General features: G+C 52.7%; 2 protein-coding genes and 1 long non-coding RNA gene across 5 annotated transcripts; 2 read left to right on the top strand and 1 right to left on the bottom strand.

The window, feature by feature from the left end:
- On the bottom strand, nt 1-6612 carry LOC110220119 (uncharacterized). Its single transcript, XR_002327788.2, has 3 exons — nt 6495-6612; nt 1378-1490; nt 1-558 (listed from the first exon to the last, which is right to left on the bottom strand). It is a non-coding gene; the product is annotated as an uncharacterized LOC110220119 (long non-coding RNA).
- Nucleotides 6613-6796: 184 nt separating this feature from the next.
- CADM4 (cell adhesion molecule 4) lies at nt 6797-19431 on the top strand. Its single transcript, XM_021003778.2, is given in 10 exon segments — nt 6797-6902; nt 12981-13127; nt 13482-13634; nt 16047-16181; nt 16373-16537; nt 17655-17745; nt 18125-18149; nt 18151-18298; nt 18488-18616; nt 18977-19431. Coding segments are annotated over 10 exon segments (1167 nt in total). The 5' UTR covers nt 6797-6838; the 3' UTR covers nt 19087-19431.
- A 1804-nt stretch (nt 19432-21235) lies between these two features.
- ZNF428 (zinc finger protein 428) lies at nt 21236-23339 on the top strand. Of its 3 annotated transcripts, none has more exons than XM_021003779.2 (3): nt 21236-21326; nt 22303-22509; nt 22695-23339. In XM_021003779.2, exons 2-3 carry the CDS (start codon nt 22434-22436, stop codon nt 23204-23206), a joined length of 588 nt encoding a protein of 195 aa, XP_020859438.1. In that variant the 5' UTR covers nt 21236-21326; nt 22303-22433; the 3' UTR covers nt 23207-23339. The 3 variants fall into 3 exon arrangements, with proteins under 3 accessions (XP_020859438.1, XP_020859439.1, XP_020859440.1); XM_021003780.2 differs by lacking the exon at nt 21236-21326 and adding an exon at nt 21466-21574; XM_021003781.2 differs by lacking the exon at nt 21236-21326 and adding an exon at nt 21519-21606.
- Nucleotides 23340-24092: the final 753 nt, after the last annotated feature.

Raw genomic sequence — 24092 nt, 5'->3', positions numbered from 1 at the left:
GCTTTTATAAAAGCCCCACTAGGCATGACCTAGTCCCTTAACAATCCCACCAGACTTCCTACTTGAAATGCCTTTGATTCATTCATTCATTCACTGCCCAAGCCTTGTTCTCACCTCTGATTGATTCAATAAAAATGCATTCTTGCCCCATAGATATCAGGGTGGCATCCCCCCCCCATCAGTTGTGAGTGATCAGAGAAGGCTTCACAGAGGAAGGAGATGAGCTTTTCAAGAAGGATAGAAAAGCTAAAACGCAGAAGTAAGGAAAAAGAGCATTCTAGGAACAGGGGCCAGTCTAGTAGAGACCAAACATATTAGAAACTTACATATGCTTTTAATTGTAACATTGTTGTTCAGTCCTTTCAGTCATGCCTAACTCTCTCTGACGGCATCTGGGGTTTTCTTGGCAGAGATACCAGAGTGGTTTGTCATTTCCTTCTTCAGCTCATTTGGCAGATGAGGAAACCGAGGCAAACGGGGTGAAGTGACTTGCCCAAGGTCACGCAGCTAGTACTCCAGGTCCAGCCCTATGCACTATGGCGCCACGCCTAGCTGCCCCTAATTATAAGAATAGTTAGCATTTATATAGCATTTTAAGATTTGCAAAGCATTGTTGTCTGACTAGATCCTCATAGCTATCCTGTGGGATAGACGCTATTACCCCCCATTTTACAGATGAGGAAACGGAGGTTGAGGGGCATTAAGTGATTTGCCCAGAGACGCAAAGCTAGGAAATATCCCAAGTCATATTTGAACTCAGGTCTTTCTGACTCCAGATCCAATGTTCGATCCACTGCGCCACCTAGTGGCTAATATTTGAAATGCACAGAAGGAAGTCCAAGAGAAATCGCTCCGTTTTGAAAATATGGTGAATTTATTACATACTTAAAAGCAATTTTCTGTACTTAAAAAAAGCAATCTAGGGGCATCTAGGTGGCGCAGTGGATAGAGCACCGGCCCTGGATTCAGGAGGACCTAAATTCAAATCCAATCTCAGACACATAATACGTACTAGCTGTGTGACCCTGGGCAAGTCACTTAACCCCATTGCCTAGCCAAAAAAACAAAACAAAACAAAACAAAAAGCAATCTGCACATAATAGAGAGCTGTAATTTCATAGACAATCATCCCCTCCCATACACTCCTCTTTCACAGCTGCCTCATGGAATGACATCGTCTCTTCAGTTCTCATTTCAAGAGCTACCTTTCCTTAGAATCCTTTTCTGATCCTCAATAATACAATACAGTAAACATTTATTAAGCACCTACTATGTGCCAAGCACTGTACTTAGCACTGGGAATACAAATAAGAAAGTGAAAAATAGTCTGAGTCTTCCGGTATCTTCCTCATCCTATAATTTGTATTTATTTTTTACCTTTGTTCACATGTTGTTTCTTCTAAGTAGTAAACAAGCTCCTTGAAGACCAGGTCTTCTTTGTTCTTAGCATACAATAAAATTTTTGGCATGCGGTAAGTACTTAACAAATGCTGAAATTGAATAGAAATAATGAAATTTGGAGGAGGACTGGATTTTGAATAAAGATCAGATCACTTTGGGACATGCTGAGTTTGAAATGCCTATGGGACAGCCCAGTGGAGGTATCCGCCAACCAGTCAATGATGGTAGACTAGAGAGTGATGAAAGCTGGACAGGCAGACTGTGATTCGAGGCCTCCCCAAGGACTCTGCACTTACATTGACCTAGGCTTAGCCTCTTCAGAGGGCCGACCCTCTAAAGGGGTCAGTTCCTGTCCTTGGCTCATTGTTCCCCAATCAAGAGAAAACTGCAGGGAAATTTCTGCCTAAGTTCAGGGAATGGTTGAGTAAATCAACCAAATGACCCAAAGTCCTGATACCTCAGCCTCATTCAATCAATCAGTCATAGGCTTTAGACAAAGTGTGGAAAAGCCATTCATTCCGCAGGAGGATTGGCTGAGAATATTTGGGCCTGCTTTGTGAGGCTTATATAAAACCAGGTAGCTGGTTCAGAACTCAAGAGATTGACTCAAGCGGAAAGAAGAGATCATTAACCCCCTGAGAAAGAATCCACTGGGGTAGGAGCACAGTCTTGGGCCTCAGTCTCCCCTCTGCTCTTTGACCAGAGGAATACCTCATGAACTTCCAAGGTCTAACCATCATAGCTGAGTACCTACATCAGCAGACAGGAATGTCTACATCAGGAGCAAAGCATAGACTGGAACCTGATTCAAGGCTCCACAAAGATACTTATGGAAATTCCATACCCACCATAGCCAAGGGGCACATTTTATAGACTCCGGCAAAGAGATATTCAGAAGCTTTGGGTTACTCCTTTGCTGAACCTATTCTCTAAGCTTAAGCCTACATTCCCAAACTCCATATGTACTTGTGGAAGGGTATGCCCCTGCTTTGGGGGAATGTTGTACCAATGGTTCTTATCATAATACCTTAGTAAATATCCTTCCCTAAAAGCTAACTGAGTCTGTCCGACTAACTGATATCAACTGATTATCATGGTGGGAAGCATACCAGTTGGGGCTCCTGAGCTACAGCATCAGAAAAACATCTGCTAGTCCTCCAGGGTGAGATATGGGATGCCCACAGCCTAGAGACCGAATAGTTGGCATAAATACCTCAGAGCATGTGGTACAAAAAGAAAGCTTAGCTATGGCTCATGTCCAAGTCTCTCCAAATGTGGCTAAATGTCCCTCAGGCAAAAAGATGCAGTCAACAACGTGGGCATCACGTATGGGACAACTTCCATTTCACCTACCACAGAAAATGTACAAGATACAAACAGGAGGCCAAATCCAGATACATATAGCACTGGGGTCTCAGGAGTTAGTCACTGGTCCCTCGGGTGTGAGGGTCATCAGGCCACAGCATGAGGAGGGGCCTCTCCCATGGGTCCTCCTTAACAATGCCTGGGCTGGGACTGAGGTGGAACTGATTTCAAGACAGAACAGTTGTTAAAGGTCACTTCATGCCACAGCAACTGGTTAAAGGTCATGGGCTTTACAGGAAGGGACAGGTTTTCAGTCAGGCCCCCTGGTTGGTTTTTCCATCCATGATGTGAGAGTTAGAGGGATACTAGGTATTGGTGGGGATACTAAGTAGGTGGTGCAAACAGGTGACATGGACATTTCCGGAAAATTGAAGGGAAGAGAGGGCATCACTCCCAGTGTCCAGAGTAGAAAGAACCTGAGACAAGTAAGTCTGGTTGATCTCAGAAAGACCCATAAGCAGCAAAGTTTTTTGTTGTTATTGTTTTGTTTGGGGGGGGTTTTTGGATAATCATAGACTACATTTCCCATGAGACTACGGTGGATTGGACTACATCTCCTAGAATGCTCTGAGGGGATAGAACTACATCTCCCATAATGCTCTGAGGGAGCTAGGACTATACTTTCTAAGAGGAGGGGAGAAGGAGGCTGTGACTAAATCTTTCGTGCTACCCTAGGAATTTATCTCCCTTGGTGAGCCAGGGATTGGAAGAAGCCAGGACTACACCCCCAGGCCATCTTCCCGGCTGACTGTTTTGGAGGGAAGTGCCAATCAATCTTTGACGCCTTGGGCCAAGGCAGCAATTACAGCTGGGTAGACTTAGCCCTTGCACCCCACTCACCCAGTCTAGGTTCAGCCTTTGAAGCTCACCCATTGGGTGGGCATCGCCTTGCCCACTTTCTCACAATTAGTCCTACAATCAGGCATGTCATCCTTACACTTACAACCCCTCTCAGTCTCATCACAGATGCCTCCATCCCTTCTTGGTTATCATATCTCCCTCTTTGGACGCTCAGCCCTCAAATATCTCCTTTCTTTCATACTGAAGCCTTTCACTCATCACCTCCCTCAAGCATACCAGTTGCTACCACTTACGCACCCAGCCCCAACAACCCCCTCACACACTTAGCTCTGTCACGATGACATACTCCATACATTGCACACTTTTCCCCATACACACTTGCCCCCTCACACACTTTAGAACACCCTCCCCCACACTGCCCCATGTCCTTACCTTCTTCACACTCACTTTCTCAGACTCACCTTTTACACAATGATCTGTGACAAACTCACTTCCTCTCCTATGTAACCTTTTGTACGTGCATCTTTGAATTTACTGTCTCTCCTTAGACACTCCTTCTGGAACTCATTAATCACATGAAACCTCTTATGTACTCATCTCTCCACAATGATTCCCTCTCACACAAAGGCTTTGAAACATGGCCACACGTCAGCCCTTGCAGGCTCACCCCCTTAGTTTCCCATCACGACATAAAGGAAAAAGCCCTGGGCTGGGAGTCAGTAGACCTGAGTTCAAATCCTAACTCGGCCACACATGACCTGGTTGATCTTGGGAAAGACCTTTTCCCATTTCTGGACCTCAGTTTCTCAATCTGTAAAATCAGCAGATTGGATTAGGTTTCTTACACCTTTCATTTTCCTATCTCCGTTAAGAGCAGCTCCATCTTCCCAGGCACCAGGTTCAACACTTCAGTGACATCCTCAATCCTTCCTCCTCTCTCACCTCCTGTAGTCAATTGTATGCCAATTCTCTTGGATTCTACTCTAGTGTCATCTCTCAATTCAAAGCAAAGCCACATCATAAGGGGAAGAGAAGAGATGGGAGGGAACAAGTATAAGGTGCCTACTATGTGCCAGCAGCTGGCATGGGTATGGGACGCAGCAGTGAAGAAAAGAAAGAAGAAAGGAAAGCTGGGCTAGGCGAGTCTTAGAGGTCAATGCTCAAGACTAGTTTATTTCAGGAGTTTTCTCATTATACACTCATAGAAACACAACTTTGTATTGTGAGAAATGATTTGCAAGTTCTGCGAAGCCCTATTAATAACATGAACAGGCTAAGCAGCCAAAGACCATCTTTTTCTCAAGGGAAAGCGGTCAATATAAACATTCTCTTAGTACAAGAAACATTGTCGTATCTACAAATAATTCAGTCACGAGTAAGGACATGGAACCAACGAACTGTATAAACAGGAAGTGGGATAAAAGTCAAGAGAGCGTTTACCCCAAGGCAAGCCTTTGTATGTACTGACCCCTTAAGTCACTAAGGACTCAGAGATTTTCCATTAAGGACTCAGCTCCCAACAGCCATGTGCTAAGCATGTTACAAATATGATCTCACTTGATCCTCATAACAACCCTAAGAGGTATATGCTTTTATTTTCCCCATTTTACAGTTGAGGAAACTGAGGCAGACAGAAGCTAAGTAACTTGGTAGGGCTCACACTAGCATCTGAGACCAGATTTGAACTAAGTTCTCCCTGACTCCAGACCTGGTGCTCCATCCACTGTACCACCTAGCTATCTGCTAATAAAATAGTATAATACAAGAAAAAATAGCCAAATGAATATTCCCAGCATAAACCCGGGATTCACTCTTCCACAGATGCACACATCATCAGTGGGAAGCACGGACAGAACTAAGGAAATGTGTGAAGAGGTACACATGTGACCGAGGTGCATACATGGAGAGACAAGTGCGTGCCAGAGTGCACGTGGAGAGAGCGAGAAAGAAATGTTACTGGGCGAACACGTGAGGGGATGACACACACAGCCCTCTGATCCCTCCCAGTGATGGCCTGCTTCTCACTGGTCTCTACTGGCAGGTGTAGCAGGTAGGCAGCACATGGGCATGGCACTCCTCCTGCTGGCCTTATGTGATTTCCTCGGTGGTGTTTTCCTGGTCCTGTGGTCTCTGCTAGGGGAGGCTCCAAGGGGCTTTAGGTTGGGGACCTTCTCTGCCTCTAGCTTCAGCTGGAGCCCTTTGCTGATATTCTACATCTTCTCTCCAAGGGGAAGAACAGGCTCTTGCCCTCTCTTTCAGACAGGCGAGGCCATCACACATCCAAGCACTGGGCTAGGGAAAATCCCTTAGCTGCTTTTTCAGTCCTACCATAAGGAGGGGCTGTCAATCATCCTGGTCTTGACTGTGATAGGCTTTTCTTTTCCAAAAGGAGATTCCTCACCCCAGGGACCAAGCTCGTAGGAATCCAGAACAGTAGCGCCTGGAGGCATTGCCTGTTTCTTAAAACTCCACTGCCTGCTCACCACGGGCAGCTGCTTTGTATGAAAGCTTTATCTGACTCAGGGTTAGAAAGTCCCTGTAACTCCGGGCTTAACATCCACCCAACTACGTCTGTTCATTAACATTTTAGAGGTTGTCCTTCCAACAAACCACCCAGGGCTCTCTGCGTCTCGGGCACATTCACCTCACCCCTCCTTTCACAATCTGAAGTTTCATTTTGGTCTCCAGGGCCAATGAATGAAGTCGGCAAAGCCCTTAGCCAGGGCCACTGGGAGGCGGGGCCCGTGTCCTACACTGGCATTCTGTTAAAGGCACTCAGAGCCCTTCTCGCTGACTTTTTATGATCCAAGGACCCTTCCAGTTCCGACGTTCGGTATTCTGAGGGCCCAACCCGCTCTGATAGCTTGTAATTCTTCTAGTAATAGTAATAATGATAAATCAATAACAACCAAGGCTCTGATACTTACTGGCTGTGTGACCTTGAGGAAGTCACTTTCCCCTGCGCACCTCAGTTTCCTCCTCTAAGATAAAGGAGGTTGACTGAATGACCTCGGAGGTCCCTTTCAGCCGTAAACCCTGTGATCCTATGATCCTCCTCCCCCAACTTTGTCCCCGCCTTTCTCCCCCCTCCTTCTGGGCTCCCCAGGCTCCGCCCCGCGCTCTCATTAGGCGGTAGGGGGCGGGGCCGGGCCGGGCGGTGCAGGTGCGGGGCCGGAGCAAGCCAGCGGGCGGGAGGGAGGGAGGGAGGGAGGGAAGGAGCGGGCCGGGAGCGAGCGGCGGCGGCGGCGGCGGCGGCGGCGGCGGCGGCACCATGGGCCCGGCCCGGCGCTTCCAGTGGCCGCTGCTGCTGGTCTGGGCGGCCGCGGCCGGGACAGGTAGGGAGCGGGCTCGGGGCGCTGTGCTGGGGGGGAGAGGGCGGACAGGGGTGGCGGGGGGAGGACGGTCACGGCTGCTGCAAAGGCCAGAACAATGCGATGTATCCGCAGACACCCCCCCCCTCCGCGCAACATTCCCACTCCACATCCCCGCCGCCCGACCTCCCTGAGCATCCCCGGCCGGGCAGACCCCGCACTCTCTGCCCTTTGCGCGTCTCGGCCTCTTCCTCCCCGCTCTCCCCTCCTCGTTGCCGCTCTGCGTTGCACCGCTTCTCGCGCCCCCCCTCCCCTTCCATTTCCTCAGCGTTCCATCCCTTGTCTGGCTCACTCCCCCCCACCCAGTTCCATTTCGAATCTCCGGCCCCCTCCGCGTTCTATCCCGGGTCTCTGTCCCCTCTTCCCCCTCCCCATTCCATTTCGAATTTCCTGTCCTCTCCGCGTTCCATCGCTTTCCCGGCTCCTCGGATCCATTTCGAATCTCCTGCCCACTCCGCATTCGATCCCTGTTCTCGTGCTCCAAGCCCTCCCGGTTCCATTTCGAATCTCTGGCACCCTCCCCACTTCATCCCGAGTCTCGCGCCTCGCCCCCGCCCCCGGCCCCGCCGCTACACACCCCCGACAAAGAAAGGAGCCGGAGCTCAGACCCGCAGGACAGGGTGGGGAGTGAGGGGAGACGCATCCTTGGTCTGTGTGTTCCGTGCCCCGATGCGCCGCCGGACCAGATCGGGGTTTCCTCGATGCTTGGGTTGGGGTCCAGAGGGAGAAGGGGAGTGGGAGTTTCGGGGGGAGGGTTGCGGCAGCCTACCTATTCCCCATCACCATCCCCAGCATAGACACAGGCCCCGGCTTAGCCCCGGGACAAAGAGGCCCATCTTTGTCGGTCTTTCCCGTCCCTCTAGCCCACCATTCCTTACAAACTGTCTCTGTCTTGCTGTCCCCTCATTCCCTCTATCCTCATCTTTCTACTACTCCATCCCATTCTTCCTGACCCTCGAATCCCTGGCTCTGTCCCATCCTTATCCCTCTGTCCCTCTTCTTATCCTTGTCCTCTTACCCCCTTTGTCCCCCTCCATCTCTGCTATCCCTACTCCCCATCTCTGTCCTTTTCCCATCCCTATTTCTCCATTCCCGGCCTCCTGTTCCCTTCTTCATTCATGTCCTCCCTTGACCCCTGCCCCTCCACCTTTCCCTATTCCCACCAGATTAGGGTCTGAGCTGGAGAGTTGGACGAAGGTGGATATGAGAGAACACATAATGGGGAAACTTGTGTCAATGCCAGTGGCCCGGAGCAAATTCATACATTCAGGCACTGGAAGGACAATGTGGGGGAGTGAAAAGACCTCTGGACCTGGAGTACAGAGGCCAGTGATCAGATCCTCACCTCTGCTACTTACTTACCTATGTGACCTTGGGCAAGTCTTGCTTCAGTCCTCGATTTCTCCCTCTGACAAATGACGGGGTTGGATTCAACAATCCAGCCTCCACCTTCTATGTTCTAAGTTCCCTTCCACATCTACGCTCTGTGTTCAAAGATCTCTTCCACCTCAAACGTCCTGTGGTTCTGTGACACACAGGGCTTTCCACACATAGCCTCCTTGATGGATTCTTAGCCCTTTACGGACCAGTCAGGTAGAGAGCCCTTATGGAACCTCCTAGCGAGGGCGCTGAAGAGGTGCATAGTAGTTTTGTTGGGACTTGCTGAGCTGAAGATCAATCAGAGTTTGGTTCTTCTCATTGGTTTGAGGCAGCTAAGATCTGGTGCCATGGAAAGACCCCTAGGCTGGCAGCCCGAAGAACTGGATTTGTCTAGTCTTGCCTGTGCCCCTGACTTGTGGGACCTTGTCAAGTGCCTTCTCCCCTCTGGGCCTCAGTTTCTCTCTAACTTGAGGAGTGGAAGACTGAAACACTAAGGTCTTTTCTAGCTCTGATATTCTTCTGGCCCAAGCAATTTATGTTCCAAGTTCCCTTCTAGAATCTCATCTAACATCCTGTATTCTAATATTCTGTGGCTTAAGGTCATCTGGCTCTGACAGCCCATGAGTTCCATTGTCCCTTTGAGTTCAGACATTCTACATTCTAGGTTCCAAAACCCTTTCCAAATCTAAGTTCTCTTGATTTCAGGGCACAGGCGTCTCCAGGCTAAGGCCCAAAGAACCAAATGCCTCTTCCTAGGTCTGTCCCAGAGACATATAACACCATTTCTCTCATCCATTGTCATTCTGCATTCCTTTACCATCCCTGCAAACTCCCATATTTCCTCCAATCTCCTGACAGGTTACAATTTCCATAGTGCTTATATCTTCACAGAATCATGAGTTCTTTGACTTTCAGAGTCACAGATTTTCTGGATACAAAATCCAAGCTTTACGGTCCTGTCCAAGAGTCTTACACTTATGCCCTCAGAATCAAAGACTCACAAACCAGAGATTGGTACATTTAGGCTCCAGAATCTGAAAAGATTCCTGAGTTCTAGCCTCCTCACATGTACTCTGGGCTCTGACAAGACTCATTCACTCTCTATACCTTGGAGAACTAGGCTCTAAGAACAATTCATAAATCCTATAGACTCTTATAATTGTAAGCTCTGAAATCTGAAGCCTCAGTTCTATACAAGCATAGTTTTTAGAATATGAAAAGACCCAACCTCTACACCTGCAATGATAGGTGCTAGAATCTCAACCTTGTGAGCTCTAGATTCTTAAATGCTGAGTCTTAGAATCTCAGAGTGAAAGGCTCTTGGAATCCCAGAGAGAAAGAAAGTCATCCAGCTTCTACTGAGTTTGAGGGTAGATGCCATGCCTTAATCTTATAAGTAAACATTCCCCCAGAAGAACACAGTGAAAGGCCACTTGTGATGTGATAGGAAGAGTCCATGCCTGGGAGTCAGAAGACCTGAGTTCTCATCCTGACTCTCCACTAGAAATTCACCATGAGGTCTTGCAGGAATCCCTCCCACTCTCTGGGCCTCAGTTTCCCCATCTGGAAAACAAGAGGGTTGGGCTTGATGATGTGCCTATGGGTCTTTCTAGTTTGAACATGTTATGACCTTCTCTCCAGATTTTACAGACTTGGGGGGAGGGAATGGCAAAGGAAAATACTCACCCTTTAGGCTACTGGGAGCTGTTCTGGAGCCACTTATTTGGCTCTGAACCTTTCCTCTAGCTCTCCCCAATACAGAAACATCTTACTTGCCACTCTGGGAAGGACATTTGAAAGGTACTAGAGGGAAGAAAGGGTACACAGAAACACTGAGAGATATGGGGAAACAGACAAACGCACGAAGAAACAGGAACAGAGAAGCTAAAACACCACGACCTTCGGTGGTCACCCCCCACCCCCACCCCTCAGGAAGACTAGCTGATGTGTGTCTTGCTATGGAGATAGAATTCTGGTTTTTTGAATGGGGCCCTTCTGAGTCATCCATGGGAGGAAGCCCTGGGTTTGGGTGATGGTTGGGGGTAGGGAGGGAGGAAAATGTCGTGGGAGGGGGGGAAACATCTAAATCCTTCAACTCTGCAATTCTAAGGGCTGGAAGGAGAGGGGGAGGGTCAGTACACTTTGGTCCCTGATGGGTCTGGTGAGGCCCGGGGGATGAGGATGCCTGGGTCCCTGAGGTGCCTGAGCTGGGGGTGGTTAATGCCGTGCGAGGCAGTTCTGTCCCCATCAGGACAAAGCAGGCTTTCTCTCCCCCACGGAGGGAGATAGACAGACTTATTAGTTCCCAATTCCTCATGGCACCAGGGAACTTTTTCTTCCATAGCCCCATACTCTTCAAGAACTAAAGCATTCTGACGCCCAACCCTGCCAGGACCTAGGCAGCCTGACCTTGTATTCCTCTCCAACCCTCAGGTGCCCAGGCTAGCCAGGGTGCTTTCTGAGTGACATATTGGGACACCTCAGGGGAAGCCTCCTAGGAATCCCCGCCCCCGGCTTGGGCTTCAGCCCAGCATCTTGGGAGCTCAGGGAATCCCAGGAATGCGGGGGCCACAGGGGGGCTTTGTGTGACTCCAACTGCTGACTCAACCTTCCACCCCCACCAACATTTCCCTTCCAGACCCAGGAGTCTGGGTCCCTTAAGGAGCAGGGCCTGGGGGTCCAGAAACCTGGATCTCTGACTGGATGACAGCCTGGTACCTGGGTCTTTAGGAGGCTTAAATTCAGGGCACCTGGATCACTGGGAACCCAGATTCCTGGGTGACTCAGTGACTGCAAGCTTTAATACCTAGATTCCTGGGAGACTGGAAGCCCATACACCTGAGTCCCAGGAAGACTAGATGTTAGAATCCCTGGGTCCTTGAGAGACTATGTGTCAGAAAGCCCAGGAGCCTGGGTGCCTCAGAGGCTGGGAAGCCAGATACCTGGTCCCTGGTAGCCCAGATGCTTAACTCCCTGTGATACCTGAAGCTCAAACTGAAGTCCTTAGGATACTGGACGCCCTCCAACCCCAATGTCTGAGTCTGTAGCACAGCGGGAGCCCAGGTACCTGGGTCTCTGAGATGAAGGTGGAGGGAGGGCTGTTCAGGTGCCTGGGTAATGTCAGTGAGGGTCCCTGAGCTGGAGATGAAAGAGGAATTCAGTTGTCTGGGGCCTTGAAGTGGGGCGAAGGGGCTTTCAGGCTCCCGGGTCCCTTAAGGCAGTAGTCGGTTTGGGTGCCTGGATCCTTAAGGTTAGAGGGGGAGGAGAAGGAGGATATGGCACCTGGGTCTGGAAGACTGGGGGTGGAGGGCAGCAGGGAGCTTGGGTCCCTGGAATACAGGCGCCTTTACACCCAGAGCTGGAATAATTGGGGCTTTGTGCAAAGGATGCTCCGGACTCGGCCATTGATGGGGGGTGGGAGGCGTGGAATGTACCACCTCCAGAAACCTGGGGGAATTGTTCAGAATCTTGGGAGTTGGGGGGGAGGGAATGACCTTCTCCGCTGAGTGACCTTGAGCCTCCCACGGGGATTCGCTGACTCAGCGTGAGGGGTTTGCCCCCCTTCTCTTCCTTTTTGATTCCCCCCTTCCCTAGGATCGGTCCATCACCACGGAAACCCGTCTGGTGACAGCTGGGGCCCGGATGCCGGGGTCCCCGAGGGTGGGGGAGGTCAGGACTCCTGGGTCTGCGTAGAATCGGGGCTGGGAGAGGGAATCAGGATACGCGGTTCTCTGAGGGGAGGGGAGGAGACTGGGGAATCAGGATGCCTGGGACTCAAAGCAGAGTGGAAGACAGGGAAGAACGACTCTTGGGTTCTTGTCCCTTTCCTTCCCATCCCTCTCTTTTTCCCCTCCTCCTCCTGCTGCTCCTAGAACTATCTCTATGGCAATGCCCGGGTGCTGTCAACACAACCTTAGGTTTAAAGGGCCCGCTCCCGGAACCTGAGCCCTCTGGTCCAGCCTTCAGCCCCCTGGCCCAGCCTCCTCCCTAGGGCCTTCAGTCTCGCCCCTCCCCCTTCCCACCCCCACCCCCACCCCACACAAGCACTCCCAATGGACACAAAGGCTCTAGGGACATTAAGATTCCTGCCACGAGCCCAGCTTGTTACTGAGACTGGGAGGGAGACACAGAGACCCCCCCAGGGACAGGAGGGGGATGGGGACCAGGAAAGAGATAGGGCTGGGGAGGGGAGAGGGGAGAGATGGAAATGGAGATGAAAATGAAGATGGAGTGGGATGGGAATAGTGATGGAGCATCTGAATTGGGGAGGGGAGGGGATGGCTAGGGTGGGGAAAGATAAACTGGGGTATGGTTTGGGGTGAGCTGTGGAGTTAAGGTTTCTAGATAAATACAAAAGGTAAATTGGGGTGGAAATGAAGTTAGGGGTAAGGTGGAGATAGACTAGGGATGGGGCATGTCTTAGGGGTGAGAGGAAAAAGATAGAGGTTGGATTGGTAGAAATGTGGCTGGGGATAGATATGAAGGATGGCTTTGGAGCCAGGAAAGGGAGATGTATTGGGTTGGGGATGGAAATAAGAAAAAAGGTGGGCTTCGGTTTAGCCACAGGAATGATGAAAGTATAGAGATGGGCAGAAATGATTGAAAGGTAGTTTTGTGCCTGCCTGTGAAGCCTGTATATCTCAATGTACCTCTGGTGACCAGCGTCGGCCCAGGGGGTGCAGACTGAGAATGTGACTGTAGCAGAGGGCGGGGTGGCAGAGATCACCTGCAGACTACACCAGTATGACGGGTCCATCGTTGTCCTCCAGAACCCAGCCCGGCAAACGCTCTTCTTCAATGGCACTAGGGGTGAGGCAGGCTGCATGCCTGGGGCCCTGGTGGGGTGGGAGCCTAGGAGATCAGCAAACCTGGGGCCCTGGGTGCCAAGTGCAACTGAGACAAGTCCTCACAAGCCCCAGATGTATTCCAGCCCTGGTGTCTAAGCTAGGGAGGGAAGGATGGGTCAGTGAAAGGGGTAGGGTAGAGTGTGGTCCTGGGTGGGGAGGCTGACAGAGAGATAGTGGTGTGGGTTGGGTCAGTGGAGAAAGGAGCCAGTTGTGGAAGAATGGGAAGACAGAGTTGGAGAGGGTTTTAGAAAGAGTAAGGGGAGCAGGGAGTCAGGGCACTTGGGTCCTATCTCACCACTCTGTGATCTTTTCCTAGCCTTAAAGGATGAGCGTTTCCAACTGGAGGAGTTCTCCCCCAGAAGGGTCCGAATAAGGCTCTCAGATGCCCGGCTAGATGATGAGGGTGGCTACTTCTGCCAGCTGTACACAGAAGACACCCATCACCAGATTGCAACCCTCACTGTCCTTGGTAAGGCCCCTCAAAAATGGTCTGAAGCCTGAGAGATTTCGGATCCTGCTTACCTTCTAATCTCTGTGACCTCAGCCCAAGCTCCCCTTTGGTTTGTGTGACCTCAGACTTGTTACCAGTTTGATCTCTGAGTAGGATTACTCTGATTTACATGACTTCTAACCCTCTGCCCTCTGATTGTAAAGGAGGACCTTCATGTGCTCATTCATTTACCCAGAAGTTTATGAAGTGCCTACTGTTTGCAAGGCATTATGGTAGGCAACTGGAATCCAGTCAGTCAATATGCATTTGAAAATGTAAAAAGAAAAAACAGGCCCTACTTCTTAAAGAAGCTTGAATTCTACTAGGGGAAACCAAAATGACCATTTCTATGGGAAGACCGCTAAGTGGCACCATAGTGAATAGAGAGAGCATCAGGCCTGGAGTCTGGAAGACTCATCTTCCTGAGTTCAAATCCAGCCTCAGTTACGTACTAGCTGTGTGACTCTGGGCAAGTCACTTAACCCTATTCGCCTCAGTTTCCTTACCTGTAAGGTATAAGAATCCTAGGGGTGTGTGTGTGTGTGGGGGGGGTGTATGTGTGGGTGGGTGGGTGTGTGTTCCAAAGGGCTTTGAATGCCAAATGGAAGATTTTATATTTGATACTGATAGTGATAGGGAGTTATTGGAGTTGATTGAGTAGGGGAATGGCATGGTCAGACCTGTGTTTAGGAAGATCACGTTAGTGGCTGAGTGGAGAACAGACTGGAGTAGGGAGAGTCTTGAGGCAGGCAGAGCCACCAGCAGGCTAGTGCAGTAGTCCAGGTGATAAGGGTCTGCACCAGGGTAGTGGCAGCGTCAGAGCAGAGAAGGGGACTTAGAAGTCTTTCCTTCCTCATCTTTGCCTCTTGGGGTGCCTGGTTTCTTTTGACTCAAGTGTCCCTTCTGTAGGAAAGCTTCACTGGTCCCCTCAGTTGCTAGTGCCTTCTCCATCCAAGGTTACCTTATATCAGCTGGTGCCAAGTGCAACTGGGATAAGTCCCCACAAGCCCCAGATGTATTCCAGCCCTGGTGTCTAAGCTAGGGAGAGGATGGGTCACTGAAAGGGGTAGGGGAGAGTGTGGTCCTGGGTGGGGAGGCTGACAGAGATAGGGGTGGAGGTTGGGTCAGTGAAGAAAGGAGTCAGTTGTGGAAGAGTGGGAAGACATTTTCAAATGCATATTGACTGATTGGATTCCGGTTGCCTACCATAATGCCTTGCACACAGTAGGCACTTCATAAACTTCTAGGTAAATGGATGAGCACATGAAGGTCCTTGCCTACAATCAGAGACAGGGGGTTGGAAGTCATTTGAATCAGAGTAATTCTGCTCGGAGATCAAACTGGTGCTAGGTAACAAGTTGGAGGTCATGCAAACTCCCTCTCTGCATGTGATTGGTTTCCTTCCTGTTCCTCACACAAGACATATCCTCACTTCAGGCATTTTCTCTGACTGTCCCTCACTCCTGCAATGCTCTCCCTCTTCCCCTCTGCCTTCTGACTTCCTTCAAGTCTCAGCTAAAAACCCTACCTTCTACAAGAAGTCTTTCCTGAGCCTCCTTTATTCTAGTGCCATTCTTCTGTTGCTGATCTCTCATATATCCTGCCTCTAGCTGCTCTTATGGAGTTGTCTGTATGCTCTCTCCCCCATTAGTCTGGGAACTGTTGGAGAGCAGGGACAGTCTTCGGTCTTTCTCTGTATTGCCGATACTTAGCACAGTGCCTGGTGCATTGACATTCATGTCTATTAAATAGGCAAGAGGGGCCAGGCATTGTAAAGGCACAGATATGGTAGATACAGTATCACGTATGAGGAAAAGCAAGTCGTCCAATATGGCGACCATACAGTAGATGGAGATGAGAGGTTACATGTGATGCAAAGACACACGAAAAAAGAATCACCCTCAGCTCTCATGGAGCCTACCTTTTATGGTGGGAGGGGAAAACAACATGTATGGATAAGTAAGTTCAAAATGTATACAAAGTAGTGAGGGAAGGGAGGCATTAACAATTGCTGGCTTCAGGAAAAGCCTTTCGAAGGAGGTAAGGGTTTGGAAGAGGCACAGGCGAGAAAAGAGTGCTTAGGAAGTTTGGGGAGAGCCTATGCAAAGGCTCTGAGAGGAGAGATGGGATGATTTGTGTGGGAGAACGGCAGAAAGGGAGGTTGTCTAGGGCCAGCCCTCTCTCCAACGAGAAAACTCAGTCCCAGAGAGATTAAGTGGCCTGCCCAATCACCTGGCATATAGTTGCTTAATAAATGTTTATTGGCAGACTGACTAGTGAGTGGAAGAGCCCAGATTTGAATTGACTCCGAATCTAGGTGGAGTGTTTTGCCTGTATCCTCACTCATCTCCCCACTGTGGGTGCTGAGGTCCCCTCTATCTCTTATTGCAGTGGCCCCAGAGAACCCCATCGTGGAAGGTCGGGAGCAGGCTGTGGAGGGCAGCGAAGTAGAGCTGAGCTGTGTTGTGCCTCGATCCCGACCTCCAGCCATGCTTCGATGGTACCGGGACAGAAAAGAACTTCGAGGTCAGAGGAAGCTGAAGGAGGGCCTGGGTGTGAGGGAGGAAAAGGGCAGAGGGAAGGGAGCTGGGAAAGGGAGAGGTACAGCCAGGACATGGTCTGGAGAAAAGGGGCAATCCTTAAGGGCTGGGCCATAGGGGAATCTGAGGGGGTGGATTGGGAACTTTGACCCCAAGGGAACTGGCCTCCCTGGGCAGGTGTGGACAGCCGGCAGGAGAACGGGAAGGTGTGGAGTGTGGCCAGCACAGTGCGCTTCCAAGTGGACCGGAAAGATGATGGCGGCATTGTGACATGTGAGGCTCAGAATGCAGCCCTCCCTCCAGGCCACAGCAAGCAGACTCAGTACGTGCTGGATGTCCAGTGTAAGTGACCAGGCTCTGGGAAGGAGGGCACAATACTCAAAACACAACAGACCAAAGGGTGTCCTGGCCTGAAGAGACTTTGGACACTATTCACTTTTACTCCCACTTTTGATAGATAGGGAAACTGAGGCTCAGAGAGGAAATCTCAGACATCACTGAACCCACTTCTGGAGATTTTACAGATGAGGAAACCAAGGCCCAGAGAACCTAAAGTCACACAACCAGCTCTCCCCTGGACATAAACTAGTTCAACCTCATCCTCAGGTGCCACACAATCTCAGTTCTCAGCTTCACAAAGTGTGATACGAGATCAGAGACTAGAAATGACAAAAGGCATAGCACCTCAAGAGAGTTCCAGAATCCAGTTTGGTCCTATTTAGGAGGGAAGCCTGAATTAGAAATACCTTGGTCTTTCATGTGCCTGGCCTCCCAAATCCAGCTCCTGAAGGCTCCCCAAGCCCTAGAACATTAGAGCTGTGCTGCCTTTGGGCTGTATTTGGAAGCAGAGGACTTGAGTTTGAATTCCCTTTTGACTTTGGGCAAATCACTGTATTTCCATAAACCTCAGTGTCTTCATCTACAAAAAGAGGAAGTTGGACTAGGAAACCTCTGAGGGTCCTATAATACAAAAAGAATCACTAGCATTTTACATGTTATCTCATTTAATCTTCACAACAACCTTCTAAAGGTAGGTGCTAATATCCTCACTTTACAGATGAGAAAACTGAGGCTGAGTTACTCAGACATCTAAGGCAGAATTTGAACTCACAAAGACCCCTAGTCCAGTGCGCTCCCTTTCCTCCCCCAACTATGCCACATAGCTGCCTACCATCATGGAAGGCCCTTTTCTTTAATTGAAGGAGACCAGACAAGGTTAAGTGACTTGCCCAAAGCCAAGAAACAGCAAAGTTCAAGGCTTAGAAGCCACATCTCCTGATCCCCAGGCCATTCTTCTGCCCTCTAGCACCTGGAAAAGGGGGAGAGCAGGGTTCTGCCATCCTGGGCAGGGCTGGAGTGGGGTGCAGGTCTGGGGTGGAGGAGAGAAAGCTCTCCATCTCAACCCGGTATTTGCTGGGCCTCCCCTGCTTTGACCCTCCTGGTTCCCTTCTGCTCACAGACTCCCCCACTGCCCGGATCCACGCCTCCCAGGCTGTGGTGAGAGAGGGAGACACATTGGTGTTGACTTGTGCTGTCACAGGGAACCCCAGGTCAGAGAATGGGGTGGATGGGATACTCTTAAGTGAGTTGAGGCTGGGTGGGGGCAGGGTCTGAGGGAGGATTGGGTGCCTGGGTCCTACATGGTTTCGAGTTAGGGAACTAGGATGCCTGGGTCCCCAAATGATGGGGAGGAGGAAAGTCTGTGGGATTGGGACGCCTAGGTCCCCTAATGGGGAAGTGGACTTGGGGATCGTAATGCCTGGGTCCTCGAATGTAGGGAGGGGGTGGTCTGGGAAACTGAGATGGTCTGGGAACTGGGGGTTTGGAATGCCTGGTTCCTCGAGTGGGTAAGGGGAGTTTGGCAGATCGGGACGCCTGGAGGGCTGGCCAGCTGTCTGGGCCCTTGAGCTTTTTGGCCCCTCCTCGCAGGCCTGGGCAGATCCGGTGGAGCCGGGGGGAACGAGTCGCTCCCCGAGCGGGCAGAGGCGGTGGCGGAGACGCTCACCCTCCCCGGCCTCACCTCCCTAGACAACGGCACCTATACTTGTGAGGCCGGGAACAAGCACGGCCAAGCACGAGCCCTCTACGTCCTGGTGGTCTACGGTGAGACACGAAGGGGACACCGGTTCCTGGAGCCCGGCAGAGGGGTCCCGGAACACGAGTGGGGCGGGACGGGACGCTCCACGGGCACAAGGAGAGGGCCGGGAGTCTGAGCGAAGGTCCGCGAGTGCAATGCTGGGGTCCCCCGTCCCCGCGTTCGTCCCGGTAATCGTGCCTTCCTTTGCCGAGCAGACCCCGGCGCGGTGGTGGAGGCACAGACCTCGGTGCCCTATGCTATCGTGGGTGGCATCCTGGCGCTGCTCGTCTTCCTCATCATCTGTGTCCTGGTGGGCATGGTCTGGTGCTCCGTGCGGCAGAAGGGTGAGCGGAGGCGGAGCCGGGATGCCTGGAGGGGTGGGGCTGGGGGGGGTCACTGATTGGCGAAAATCCGACAAGGCGGGGCTTGCGTATAACAGTAGAAGGCTGATGAGGTGAGGGCTGGGGCCGCGTCTATGGTCCTGTTCCAGTTGGCTCTGTGCTCCTAGCCCTCTTTCCCTGATCGAATTAGTGTCTCTGCCTTTGGTCACCCCCTCTGTTTCCTAAACCTACCTCTGGCCCTGTGCTGTCGTCTCTCTATGCCCGTCTCTGATCCTTTGTGTTTCTGTATCTCAGTGCCCCGTCTCTCCTGAGGTTCTCATTCTCCATTTCTCTCTTTGCTTCCATTCCCCCCACCTTCCACAGGCTCCTATCTCACCCACGAGGCCAGTGGACTGGATGAGCAGGGGGAAGCCCGAGAGGCCTTTCTTAATGGGGGCGACGGACATAAGCGCAAAGAGGAATTTTTCATCTGACCCTTCCCCGTGTCCCCAGCCCCGGCCCTGGCCCTGGCTCAGGCAGGGTCTCACCAGTCCAGGACGGAACCAGCAAAGACTTTGACCTGGGCCAAGGGCCATTCGGGAGTTTTCCCCACCCCTAGCGTCCAGCAAGACTTGGAGGCTGCACCTGGGCCCTAGTGAGGGAAGTTAGTGCTTGGGGCCAGATGTTGATATGCTTAAGGGGGTGGGAATGGGGAATCAGAACACCTGGGTCCCCAAAAGGGGCAGGGAGTGGGGGATCAGGGTGTCTTGAGTTCCCCAGAAGGGGAGGATAAGAATACTTGAGTCCTCGAGAAGGAAGAGGAGACCTGGGTCTCTGATGGGCCAGGGGCTGGACACTTGGGTCCAGGGTGGGGGTAGGGGGTGGGAGTAGGGGTAGAGACTGGGGGAGGGGGGTGGCAGGGTTGGGGAGCAGCCTGGGGTGGGGGTAGGGGACTTGTCTTCTCCGGGATCCCTCCCTAGGCGCTGTGCCAGCCATTGTGAGAGTCCCACAGACATGGGGACTGCTCTTTGCAAAGCCATGTTCGCACGGTTGGGGGGGAGGGATGGGGATTCTGTGTTTTTGTCATAACTCGTGATGGGAGAGGAGGACCTTTCCCCCTCTCCAGGCCCCACTCCTGCCCACAGCTTGGGCTCCCCCCACCCACCACATGCCTCCCCTGGATCCCCTCTCCCCCAACTCCCAGGACTCCCGCGGGGCTCTCCCCCCACCACCCCATCCCTTCTCTCCTTCTCCAGGCCTCCAGGGGGAGGGGCCCAGGGTCCACGTGTGCGTCTCTGTGGTTTTATATATAATATATTAAAAAATGGAAAATCTGTTATTAAAAAAAAATCAGATTTCACCCCCCCACCACCACCATGATCCACCCCCATTCCAGGCCTTTTTCTTGTAAAAACACGTTTTGTACGGGGGGGAGGGGGGTACGGAGGGGGTGGCAGCCCCACTAACCACCATTAAACTAAGGAGAGATTAAGATACTGCTCAGTTGTCTGTCTGGGGGGAGTGGGGTGGGAAGGCGAGCAGCTGGATTCGGAGCGGGGGAAGATGCCTCCCAGGGAAGAGCGGAAGGAGGAATGTGGGGAAAGCCAGGAGAGAGAAACTGGAGAAAGTGTGAAAGAAAGCCCGGGGAGAGAGTGTGAGCTAGGCCTAGGGGGCTGCGCCGAGGAGTGGGAGAGCTGCGAAGCCCCCCCAGTGTGTCAGATGGAGGGGGTTGGGAAGGGGGTTTAGCATGCAGAACGTTCTCTAAGGGAAGGGCTAGATTCGCGGGGCTGCAGAATGTCCCCGGGGGCAGGGCACACCGGTGAGCCTGGAATTAGGTGACCCGAGGGAAGAGCTGGGGAGAATCCCCGGGGCAGGGCCTGAGGCCAGGCAGGGAGAGCGTAGCTTCCCGGCAGAGACGGGGCAGCGATGGGAGGTGCTGGAAGGGTCAGGAGGAGGGACCACCCCCTAACTCGAGGCGGAGTTCTAGGCACTGCCCGCCCCCCTCCCTAATTCAGCCCAAATCGTCCTGCGCATGCTCTCTGGCCGGGCCACAGACCTCCCCCCACCCCGGGCTCTGCAGATCCGAAATGCAAATCGCTGCGCCCCAGCATGGCCCAGCCCGGGGATATGCAAAGCGGACCTCCCCACGGGCCTGGCACGTGCGTGTGCTGAGCCTCTCTCCCAGTACGCCCCGGGCGAGCGCGCTGCAGCCACCGAGGCCCCGCCCCTCCCCACTCAGGACCGAGAGTTGGAAGGGCGCTTAGAGATATCCTAGTCCAACCACGTCATTTTACACTGGGGAGGCGGGAGAGCACGGGGTCACACAGCATGAGAGCGAGGATTCGAACCCCAGGCTCCCCAGCCCCTGGCCCTGCCCCGCCCTAGGAAAAATACGCACCACCCCCGACCCTCCGCCGGGGATGGGAGAAAGCCCCCTCCCCTAGCAACGGACCCGAGGCCCCGCCCCGGTCCTACCAAGCCCAGGAAGAGCGGGGTAGACGGGACCCTCCGGGGGTCTCTGATGAACCGCTCCTACCACCGCTCCCCCCCTGCGCCACTGCCGGGATGGTCCGGCCCACTGCGCAGGCGCCCTGGGTCCCGCCCGCCAACCGCTCCCCGTTGCCCCCCGCCCGCCGCCACAGCCGTCGCCGTCGACGCTCGTTCTACGCAGGCGCCGGGCCCCTGCGTGCTGCCGCCGCCGACCGGAGCGAGCGGAGCGAGGTCGCCAGCGGTGGTGAGTGCCCGGGGGAGGGGAGGGGCGGGGCGCGCGCGCGGGGCATGTCGGGAGTCCGCGGGGCCGCTTCCGCGCGCCCTCCCCGCCGGCCCCGCCCCTCTCGCCGGCATGGGAGCATGGCGGCGCCCCGGGTTCATTGTCCCGGAGCACACTGGGGCACGGTCGTGGAGAGGGGCCGCCCTGGGGCATCCTGGGAGCTGGGGGCAGGCGGCCCCGCTGCATTGTGGGAAACGGGCTCTAGTGCCCCGGTGCGTTCTGGGAGCTGAACCTTAGTGTCCAGGTGCATCCTGGGAGCTGGGCCACAGTGACCCCGTGAATAAAATGCCCCCGTTTGTTTTGGGAGCTCGACCGAGCCGACCCTGGCGGCTCGGTGTCTCCCATGAGTGGGACCAGACTCGCCCTGTGCATTGTGGGAGTGAGGACAAGGTGCCCTGGTGCATTGTGGGGCCTGTCTTGTCGGGCCAGGGTGCCCTGGGCATCCCACGAGGGAGCACTGCCACCTTGCTCACTTCATGGCCGCCCCAGTGCATTCAGGGAGCAGTGCATCCAGTAAACATTTATTAAGCATCTACTGTATGCTAAACGCTGAGGGGACAAAATGATGCAGAAGAGTCCTTGCCCTCAAGGAGCTTCCAATCTAATGCAAACACATACAGTACAAAGCAGGTTGCATACAGGCCATGTGGCCCTGGAGCACCATGGGCTTTCCATTGACATTACAGGGTCTTGCTGCCCTAATGCATCCTCGGTCATCCCTCCCCCCAGAAAGCTTTACTGACCCCCCCCAGTTCATAGGCACAGGAGTGTCTCCTCTGGACTTCTCCCCCTTGGAGGCACCTCGGTCCCTGGGCCTTAGTTTCTTCTCTTTAAAATGGTACCAACATAATTGCTCCCCAGAGAGGCCAGCTCAGGCATTGCTCGAGAGGTGGCCTAGCTCTGTTCCTGAATCCCATCTCTCCCTGCTGTCCCTGCTCAGTGTTGGTGTGAAGGCCAGGACTGCTGGAGAGAAGAGGCCCTGCTGTGGAGAGCTGGCTGGGGGGGGGGGAACCCCATCTTGCTGTTGCTGTCACCACTGGACATCCCCCCTCCTCACACCCTCCCCCGGCCATGACGGAGACTCGGGAGAACACTGAGACTGGGGGCTATGCCAGCTTGGAGGAGGATGAGGAGGAGCTGTCCCCAGGTGAGGTGCTGAAACCTGAGCTCTCCAGGGAAAACCTCTTTGCCAACACACACACACACACAGCCACACACACAGCCACACAGCGCATTCAGAAAAGGCAAACGAGGGAGAAACCTTACTCCCTGTACTTCCATTAGCTCTCTAGGCCTCATTTATGACCTCTTGAACTTCCCCCTTCTTGGCAGGCCCAGAGCACCCCTCTGATTCGGACTATACACTCTCAGAGCCTGACTCAGACGAGGATGAAGAAGAGGAGGAGGAGGAGGAGGAAACAACAGATGACCCAGAATATGATCCTGGCTACAAGGTGAAGCAGCGTCTTGGTGGGGGGCGAGGGGCGCCTTCTCGGAGGGCCCCTCGGGCTGCCCCACCCCCAGGGCCCCCACCCCAGCCCTGCGCCCTATGTGGCCGCCCACCTCTGGGGGAGGGTGCCGCAGCCCCTGGGGGCCCACCCTGTCGGCTGTGTCGCCCAGCTGCCCCCCAGGCAACACCCCCTGCCCGCACTGCTACTCAGCGCCAGGTGGGTGAGGAGGAGGATGAAGAAGAGGATGAGGACGAAGGGGCCACCTCCACCGGAGGTGATGGGCCCCCTGGGGATGACGGGGGTGCTTACCACTGCACAGAGTGTGAGGATTCATTTGATGACCTTGGGGAGCTGCATGGCCACTTCATGCTGCATGCCCGAGGGGAGGTGTGAGGCTGACCTTTCCTTAGAGGCTGGGTATAGGGCTGAGAAAAGGGATCACTGGGGGATGCAGAGCCGCTCATCAAATGTTTGTCTTCTGGACAGTAGCTGTGTTAGGGTTCAAATAAAGCCAGATTTCTGTGTGTGATGGTGTCTGTGAAAGTGTGACCCTTAGCTTTTGGCCTCCCATGTCCCCTCACAGAGAGTCCAGGAATCTTGGGGCCATAGACCAAATCTTAGGTCCACAGACATATAGCACTTTAGAATCGTGTCCTTCTCATCTGGCAGTCATGGACTCTTAGGCCTTTCAATTTTTTTTTTCATTAATTTATTTTGACTTATCAACAATCACTTCCATATAAGTTTTTCTCCCCTTCCATCCCCACTACCCTCCCCAAGACGGTGCACAATCTGATATAGGCTATACATATACATTCCTATTAAACATTTTCACATTAGTGATGTTGTAAGTAAGAATTAGAACCAATAGGAGGAACCACCAGAAAGAGGAAACAAAACTCAACAGAAGAAAAAAAAATAGCAAATAGTGTGCTTCGATGTGCATTCAAACTCCATAGTTCTTTCTTTGGATGTGGATAGCATTTTCCATCATGAGGCTTTTGGAAATGTCTTAGATCCTTGCATTGCTGAGAAGGGCTAAGTCTATCAAAATTAGTCGTTGAACAACACCATATACAACATTCTTCTGGTTCTGCTCTTTCAATTTCTTACAATGGTAACATCTGGAACTGAAAGACACAGTAGAGGTCATCTAGTCTTACCCTTCCCCCCCATTTTACATATGAGAAACCTGAGGTCCAGATAGAACAAAGGTCACAGAGGTAGCAGGCTTCGGGCTTGAACCCACATCCTCAGACTCAGAAGCCATGGGTCTTAG

The sequence above is a fragment of the Phascolarctos cinereus genome, unplaced genomic scaffold, assembly GCF_003287225.1.
Source record: "Phascolarctos cinereus isolate Bilbo 61053 unplaced genomic scaffold, phaCin_HiC Scaffold_726;HRSCAF=1367, whole genome shotgun sequence".
Classification (NCBI taxonomy): Eukaryota; Metazoa; Chordata; class Mammalia; order Diprotodontia; family Phascolarctidae; genus Phascolarctos; species Phascolarctos cinereus.
Note: the sequence above shows the minus strand (reverse complement) of the source record. Positions and strands in the feature narration are given on the sequence as shown.